Source organism: Sparus aurata, chromosome 13, assembly GCF_900880675.1.
Source record: "Sparus aurata chromosome 13, fSpaAur1.1, whole genome shotgun sequence".
Lineage (NCBI taxonomy): Eukaryota > Metazoa > Chordata > Actinopteri > Spariformes > Sparidae > Sparus > Sparus aurata.
Window position 1 is genome coordinate 26,032,714 of NC_044199.1, and position 8,161 is coordinate 26,040,874.

General features: G+C 47.3%; 1 protein-coding gene across 1 annotated transcript; it reads left to right on the forward strand.

The window, feature by feature from the left end:
• The first annotated feature begins 1,028 nt into the window (after nucleotides 1–1,028).
• On the forward strand, nucleotides 1,029–7,763 carry pwwp2a (PWWP domain containing 2A). Its single transcript, XM_030438227.1, has 2 exons — nucleotides 1,029–2,029; nucleotides 3,930–7,763. Exons 1-2 carry the CDS (start codon nucleotides 1,059–1,061, stop codon nucleotides 5,869–5,871), a joined length of 2,913 nt encoding a protein of 970 aa, XP_030294087.1. The 5' UTR covers nucleotides 1,029–1,058; the 3' UTR covers nucleotides 5,872–7,763.
• The last annotated feature ends 398 nt before the right edge of the window (nucleotides 7,764–8,161 follow it).

Sequence of the window (8,161 nt, forward strand, 5' to 3'; positions counted from 1 at the left end):
TCACTCTAAACCTTTTAGCTGATAGCATCATGACTTGTCTTCAGTTTTTTTGTCAACCAAACAATGAATCAGTTAAGCAAATAATCAGCAAATTAAACCAATTGATTCATTAATTCAGTCTCTATTTAAATCTCAAAGAATCATCGGGCATACCCTCATTTCCAACTATCATTACATTTTCTTATGATGATGTGATACCTGGTATGAAGGTTAGCAAGGTGCAATGGTTGATGTAGAGTGTGAAAACATTTGAGATTTCTAAATGAATGTGAGAATCATTAGCTATATTTTCACATGTATATCAAACATTACAAAGCAGCTAGTGTCTGACTAACTGACTGACTTATATTCTGCATGGCTGATGGCCACACTGTTATGATTACTGATCGGCCTATACAACTCATGATATTAACATCTAACCTCCCACTGATTATATTCATAGTAGTAGTCATATCTATCCATGAACAAAACCTCACAGTTCTTTGATTTGCATTGGTTTGATTGGTTTTGCGAATTCTGTTTGTCTGAATATATCATATTTGGATTATTTACATCAGGTTGTGATTCACAGTATTAGATACATTATAAGGGAAATGCAGAATGTGACCTTAACTATACCTTATTATGCTTTTTTTTTTTTTTTTTTTTTATCGTATTAGGGACTGTTTTATTGATCAAAAATGTTTTTTGTTTTTTTAAATAGTGAGACATTAATTTCAAAATCTCTTCTTTTGAACTTGAGCTGCTGTGAGCTCTGCTCAGAAATATTGGTACTGGTCAGCTCTTAACTCATCAGCTGCTGACTGACCACCGGCTACTGTTCGATCAGATATTGGCTGTTTTTTTGCCTCTAGTGTTTTTGTTCCTTGTAAAAACAAACGCCCCCTGGCGGCTGACCCACGCCTCACGGACTTGGACAGAATCATCCAATTAAAGATCACGCTCGCCGTGGATTTATTTGAGTGACAGGAACTCAAGCCAATGATAGTGCGCCTGCGCAGCTGGCAGTGTTGTGGGAGGGCGGGGCGAGTTGCTGCTCGGCAGCATAGCGGAAGAAAATGGCGGCCGTGGCTGCAGAGCCAGGAGCTGCGGCGGTTCAGACAACAACAATAACCGCGGCTGCGGACGACGAAGGCCCACAAGAACCGGACCTGGACGACCAGGGACTTCCAGGATCCCTACTGGAGACCGACGAGCCGCGGGAGTACGGCCCGGGTGTGGAGTTTGTCGTCCCCCGGGTGGACGATGGTGGGGACGGGGAGGAGCGCCGCCATGTCAGGCCGGAGCTGGAGCCCGCGGCGGGAAAAGCGCTCTCCGATAACGCCGTTAACGATGAACTGATTAACAGCTGCCCTTTCGATAGGGTCAGCATGGAACGGTTCTCCCCGGGAGTACCAGGTGATCCAGAGGGCGGCGGGAACGTATCGGTGCAGGCGGTGTATCACAGCATCCTGGCGGACCCGCAGCCCTCTGCCGTCTTCCTGCACTCCTTCCCGGCTCCCCCACCCGTCACTGAGGCCGGGCTGTCTTTGGCGGAACCGGCGGAACCGACCACCAACGTTACGACGGACAGGGCTGAGACCGCGGATCGAGACAGAGGGTATACGGCTCTGGTTCAACCAGAGCTTAGGCCCGACTGCGCCGAGGACGCCATGTACGACGGCACCGCGGAGCGGCTGTTGGTTCTGGACAATCTGGATCCAGACTTGGGGTACGGCAAAAACTCAGCCGGGACCGAGGAGATGCCGGGCTGCGGATTGCGGGACTCCTCCCCGCCCTGCCGATCCCCGAAAAGGCGACTAATGATGGACACCGTGAAGCCGGAGAAATCTGCTGGAGAAGACTCTTCCCGTCCGGAGCCCGGATCCGAACACGGTCTCGGTGATCCGCCCCTTGCCTCTGTGCAGGATCTGAATCCAGGGTCCGAGGTCCGGGTCTCCTTGGACCACGTCATTGATGACGCGCTGGTGGTGTCCTTCCGGTTGGGCGAGAAAGTGTTCTCCGGGGTGCTGATGGATGTTTCCAAAAGGTAAAGTTTATTCAAATAAGATGTTATGTCACTGAGAGATATATTTCAAAATGATATAAACATAATAATTTCTACCCGCCGGTCTAATCTGATTATATGGAAACGCCAACACTTTGTTTACTAAAAAATATTTTTTCCAGTTGCCTCTTCAGTCTGAACATTTTGTGTGTGTGTGTGTGTGTTTTTTTTTAAATGAACCCAGTGGTTTGGAATCACTTGTTATGCTAAAGTTTTTTTTTTTAAGCATAGGTAGATTATCATTCAGACACTCAATGTATTCACATTTGAATATTTTGCGGGGCTCAAAAGAAGGATATTTAGATGATTCAAACCTCCATTTAACGTGAAAAACCATAACTCCTCACATGTTTTTTGACAGCACCAAGTCCAGTTTCTGTTGCAGGTAGTACTTGGACATTTTCTCTATTTTCTGGCTAATAACTATCTATTAATAACTATAACAATATTTTTACTATCAATTATCTGCAGAGTAACTCAACTCGCAACCCCCAAAATACTCTGTGTACAATCACACAGTTGTGTCAAGTGATTAATTGATAATGAAAATATCTGCTGATATTTTTGTATGGGCTGATTCATTATCGATATTTCCAATTCCTGTACTATTAAAATTAAACATTTAATCTGATCACCAAGGAAACACTCTCGAATGCAGTTAAAAGATTCCTAGGTTAGGAAAAGGCTGTAGAATAGTTAGGACAAACCGACTGACTAGGTGAGGTGCTCTGTGAATGGGCTCAAATGTGAAAATATATAAATGTTAATTAATATACGATATGTATTGATATAAAACATATATGCAAATGTCTAAAAGTCGAAAATATCCTCATTTAATCTGTTTGACCAAAGGTTTAGATCCAATCAAGAGTTTTAGCTTTAAAGGGATATTCCGGTGTGAGTTTAATCCATGGTCTAAATCACTGTGAAACTGTGTTACACTCCCTCTCGAGAGATCAAGTTAGCAGACCGCTAATTTACGGAGTTTTATCAACCTCAGAAATGACCGCACGACAACAATACACTGCAGTAAATGGATCCAAATATAAACCGCCACCAAAAAGCCACAAATAATGCTCAGAACAGCACCAAACTTCAGCAACAGTACAAATAGGGTCTCAGCACATAGTCCGGGGCATCTAACCTCCGCTAGTTTAGCTAGGGAAGCTAACGGGAAGCTAAAAACAGAGTTCAACTCTCCTCCATCAGCTTCCGGGTCGGGGAAGTCCCGACGCGACGATTACCGAGTGCAGTTAGAAATAATCAATTCCGTTCTTTTCCATGTCCGCTCCCGATAATAACTGTTATAAACTGGCAGGTAAGACACATATGAACTTTGATTGCTTTTCCATGGAGTCATAATCATACATTTTCATCCATGAGCCGCGGAACTCTACTGCACTCGGTAATCGAGTCATCGGGATTTCCCGTCAACAGGAAGCTGCTGCAGAAGCGTAGTAAATTTTGTCAGCTTTTCAGTAGAAATCCAGCTAAGCTAGCGGAGGTTAGATGCCTCGGACTATGTGCTGAGACCCTATTTGTACTGTTGCTGAAGTTTGGTGCTGTTCTAAGCATTATTTGTGGCTTTTTGGTGGCGGTTTATATTTGGACCCATTTACTGCAATGTATTGTTGTCGTGCGGTCGTTTCTGAGGTTGATAAAACTCTGTAAATTAGCGGTTTGCTAACTTGATCTCTCGAGAGGGAGTGTAACACAGTTTCACGGTGATTTAGACTATGGATTAAATTTACACCGGAATATCCCTTTAAGATCAGATCTCAGGTTCTCATACCAAATCAGCCTTCTTATTCTCACCCTGTTTGTTTGTTTGTTTGTTTGTTTGTGTGTGTGTGTGTGTGTGTGTGTGTGTGTGTGTGTTTAGGTTCGGACCATACGGTATTCCCATCACAGTGTTTCCCAGACGGGACGACCGGAATCGCCCTCCGATGCCTATGCAGTCACAGCCAGTTACCAGCGATGACCCGTCCACCAAACAGGAAGAGGTCACCATCAACCCTGCATCCTCACCCCCTCCCCATCCTCACCCCTGGACCTCGAAACCGCCACCGCTGTTCCAGGAGGGTGCACCATACCCTCCTCCTCTGTTCATCAGGGACACCTACAACCAGGCCTTACCTCAGCCACTGCCACGCAAGATCAAGCGGCCAAAGCGGCGCTACCGCTGCGAGGAGCCAACCTCTATCATGAACGCCATTAAGCTCCGCCCCCGCCAGGTGCTCTGCGACAAGTGCAAAAGCGTGGTAGCATCAGGCGGGCACAGGGAGGCCCGACGGGGTCCAGTGGATCTGAGAGGTGAGGAGGCATCCCGGCGGCGGCGACCAGCTGATGGCCCAATCTCCTCAGAGCTCAAACGGCTAAGGAGCGACGACAAAGGGGGACGTACTGCAGTGGACAGACGCTCATCATCGGGGATACGTGTGTCATCTTCATCATCATCATCTTCCTCTCGCCGTGTCCTGAGGGGTGTGGCTTCATCTTCATCCTCGTCGCAATCTTCATCCAACCGCATGTGTCTGAAGCTGAACTCTAAGAAGGTTCTGTCCAAAGGTTCTGCTGTCGATCGCTCCAAAGCACGGCAGGTTCTCAAGAAACTAGCGAGGAATTCTCAGCCACCGCCGCCACATCGACGGCCCAAAGACCAGAACCAGAATCAAAACCAGGGCCAGACCCAGAGCCAGAACCAGGAGCATACCAAGGCTGTGACCCGAGCTGCAGCCCTGCAGAACCACAACCAGAAGGTCCACTTCACCCGCCGCCAGCACCTCAGCGGCGCCAGCGTCAGCTCGAGCTCCAACACGCCTCTTCCACCCAGAATGCGTCTCAAACCCCAAAGGTATCGTACCGACGACAGCCAGGTGCCCTGCCCCTCCTCCTCCTCCTCCCCGACAAAACAGGGCGCACGCTCGTCGCCTCCCAAACCTGCTTTAAGCCCCACCCTCACACCCACATCTAGCACAACCATGCACGAAGTCCAGCCCCAGCCCTCAACCACAGGTCCTCCTCCAATGCCCGAATCCACTGCAGCCATTGTTGCCTTGGAGTCACAGGAGGTCTGTCCCCCTGAGGAGGAGGGGGTTGAGCAGGGAGAAGATGGAGATGATGGGCAGGTGGAGGATCCTCCTCCCCGATCCTCCTTCCTGGACTCCTCTCACTCAGAGTGCAGCTCCACAGAGACCTTTTATCTCCCTACTCATGGAGATCCAGCCTTCTCCTCCCCCCCTGTTCCCACTCCCCCTCCCTCCTCTTCCTCCTCCTCTTCCTCCTCAACCTCCTCGCTAGGTCATAAGTGTCCCCCCTCCTCCTACCCTGCCACCCCTCCTCCCAGAGCTAATGGCGAGGAGATGCAGGCTGCTGGCGAAGAGGAGGATGGAGGTGAAGTGAAGAGGCGTCGCAAGTCTTCCACGTCCTCCTCCTCCTCCTCGTCTTCGTCCTCCTCCTCTGTGTTCTCCAAGTTGGTGTCCAAGTGTTTGCTCCCTGATGGGCGGACGGTGTGCGTCGGTGACATTGTCTGGGCAAAGATCTACGGTTTCCCCTGGTGGCCGGCGCGCGTGCTTGGCATCACAGTGTCGCGGCGTGGCGACACAGGGCTGGCAGTGCAGCAGGAGGCAAGGGTGTCCTGGTTTGGCTCTCCCACCACCTCCTTTCTGCCGCTCACCCAGCTGTCGCCCTTCCTGGAGAGCTTTCAGTCACGCTTTGACAGGAAGAGGAAGGGGCCGTACCGCCGCGCCATTGCAGAGGCTGCCAGTGCAGCCAAACAGCTGACGCCTGAAGTCCGGGCGCTGCTCACTCAGTTCGAAACGTAGCATCAGCTACTTCTTTCCCACCTCCCCACCCCTTTCAACACATGCCACACCCCATCCCCTTTGCCCGCCCACTACAGGAAGCAGGAGCAGCTTGTCGTTCCCCCTCCTCAGACTGATACCTGTCTGTCTGTCAGAGACTAATGCAGACAGATGGACAGTGCTCATGTTTCTGTTTCCTATTCTTCCTGTTTGGAGGAGGGGGCAGATGTTCAGAGTTACCTGTCAGTGTTCAGGGAAGCTGTGGACAGGGCTTACTTCTAGGGTTACCTTTCCGGTCTTCATAGAGGTCCTCAGTTTCAGGCAGATGTCAGTCAGCAGCAGCGTTTCCATTCGCCTCACTGTCACAGCGTTGTCGATGAAAAAAGTTCAAACCCCAGTGAAAAGAAAAAATATTTAATCAGACTACATGTCTAATTTACAGTCTGGGTTACAAACTGGCGGTGTGGTTTAAAGGCTGTATTAAGCAGTGAGGCTTTCTAATGAAAGAGGCTGTACAGATTCGTTCATGGGTAATGGAGGATCCAGTCTATTGTTATCTGGCTTAAATCACTGGAGCCCTGCCCTGAAAACTGAGCCTGGTGATTGGCTGACGGAGCTGCGTGAAATGATCAAACAGCTATATGAAGATGTGTCACACATTTTACATCGATTAGAATCAGTGACGTATTAAAAAACACTAATTAACATCCATATGGTAGCCCTAAGCTGACACTGGCCAAACCATGCTCAGCTGTTGATTATCTTGAATACGATTGATTAAAACGATTGATCAGAATGTCTGACATCTGAATCTCAGATTTAAATAACTCTATAAGTTCTGATTCAATGCTGTAGAGGGCTTTGGCTCAACATGCTTACCCCTCATTAGTCTGGAGTTGTGAAACGCTGTGACATGCTGTGACACGATGTGACACGCTGTGACATGCTGACATGTCACTCCCTGTTGTGTTGGTTCTCCTGAACTCCCACAGACTAAAAACATTTACTTTATATTATGTTTCTATTTACTTCAAACTGTGAAACACAAAGTTATCCAAACTGAGGCCAGGGGGCCCAAACAGGGTCCATATTTCTTCTGATTGATACAAACATGAAGTGTTTCGTAAGCTGGGTCAGATACTAATCTCACACAGTTCGCGGTTCAGTTCCCACGGCAACAGAGCTCCTACTTAAACAATGCAGACAAAAAAACAAATTTAAATCAGGTCCTTGTATTGGATCAAGTCCCTGTAGTGCTGTATGAAATCGGGTCCCTGCATCGGATCAGGTCCCTGTATCGGATCAAGTCCCTGTAGTGCTGTATGAAATCAGGTCCCTGTAGTGCTGTATCAAAGTCTTTTCGTCCGATCCCCGAGAATGTCTCCGGTCACCAGTCTGTTACAAAGCTACTCATGTTTGATCAATCAGATTTTATGATTAATTTTCAAACTAAGTAATGGTCACAGATGATCAGCGTGTCATTGATTAGAGAAAAAGTCTCTTAATTTGAAGCTCAGAGATGTTTTATGCAGGTGATGTTGGTGATGTCTCACTCGCTCTGTGCTTGAGACCCTGGACCTCAGTTTATTAACATTTGACCGACAGACGGACAGGTAGGACAACACTGACTGTTAGACAGGACAGCTGCTCATGCTCTCATGACGATGATGATGATGATGATGAAGGTGGATTTTCCCGCTCTGCTGTTTGTAGTGTCAGCTGTCAGACTCTTTTTACCGTCTGTTTGCAGATCAGAGATCCTGAATTTAAAAAAAACTAAATAACTGTTGGGACAAAATAAGTGAGACACACGGACAAAAATAAAAATGAAAGAGAATCCGTCTGAGAGTCGATCTGTGTACTTGTTTTTTTTCTGATGTTTTAAATCTATTAAAAAAAAATTGTCAAACTTCTCTTTGAATCGTCCTCGTCGTCATTTAAAGCTTCATTCTTCTGTGGGGATTTTACCGCAGGGGTCACTGCAGTGCCTTGCTCAGCAGCATGCTGGTTGCATACCTCAGTCAGATTTTCTCACCTGCAAACAGATGTTTGGTAAACGGGTCTCCAGAGCTGTTTTGACCAAAATTATCAGCAACGATAGAATAATGTTTCTGTTTTCATCTTCAGACCTGTTCAGAACTCTTGAGATTGAAATGTCTCGTTTTAAATACAAACTTTATTTAATGAGAGTAAAAAAATAACATTTACATGATGTATCGCTGATTTTAAGTAAAAAACATCTCAGACTATAAGAGTGGGAAAATACCAGTAGCTTCTCACTAAATATTGGAATTTGTAATCTGGTGCTGGG

Bases quoted from the DNA above. Each gene is read 5' to 3' on its own strand.
- pwwp2a (XM_030438227.1), top strand. From the start codon at position 1,059: ATGGCGGCCGTGGCTGCAGAGCCAGGAGCTGCGGCGGTTCAGACAACA. The intron at 2,030-3,929 runs GTAAAGTTTATT...GTGTGTGTTTAG, and splicing joins CTGATGGATGTTTCCAAAAG to GTTCGGACCATACGGTATTC.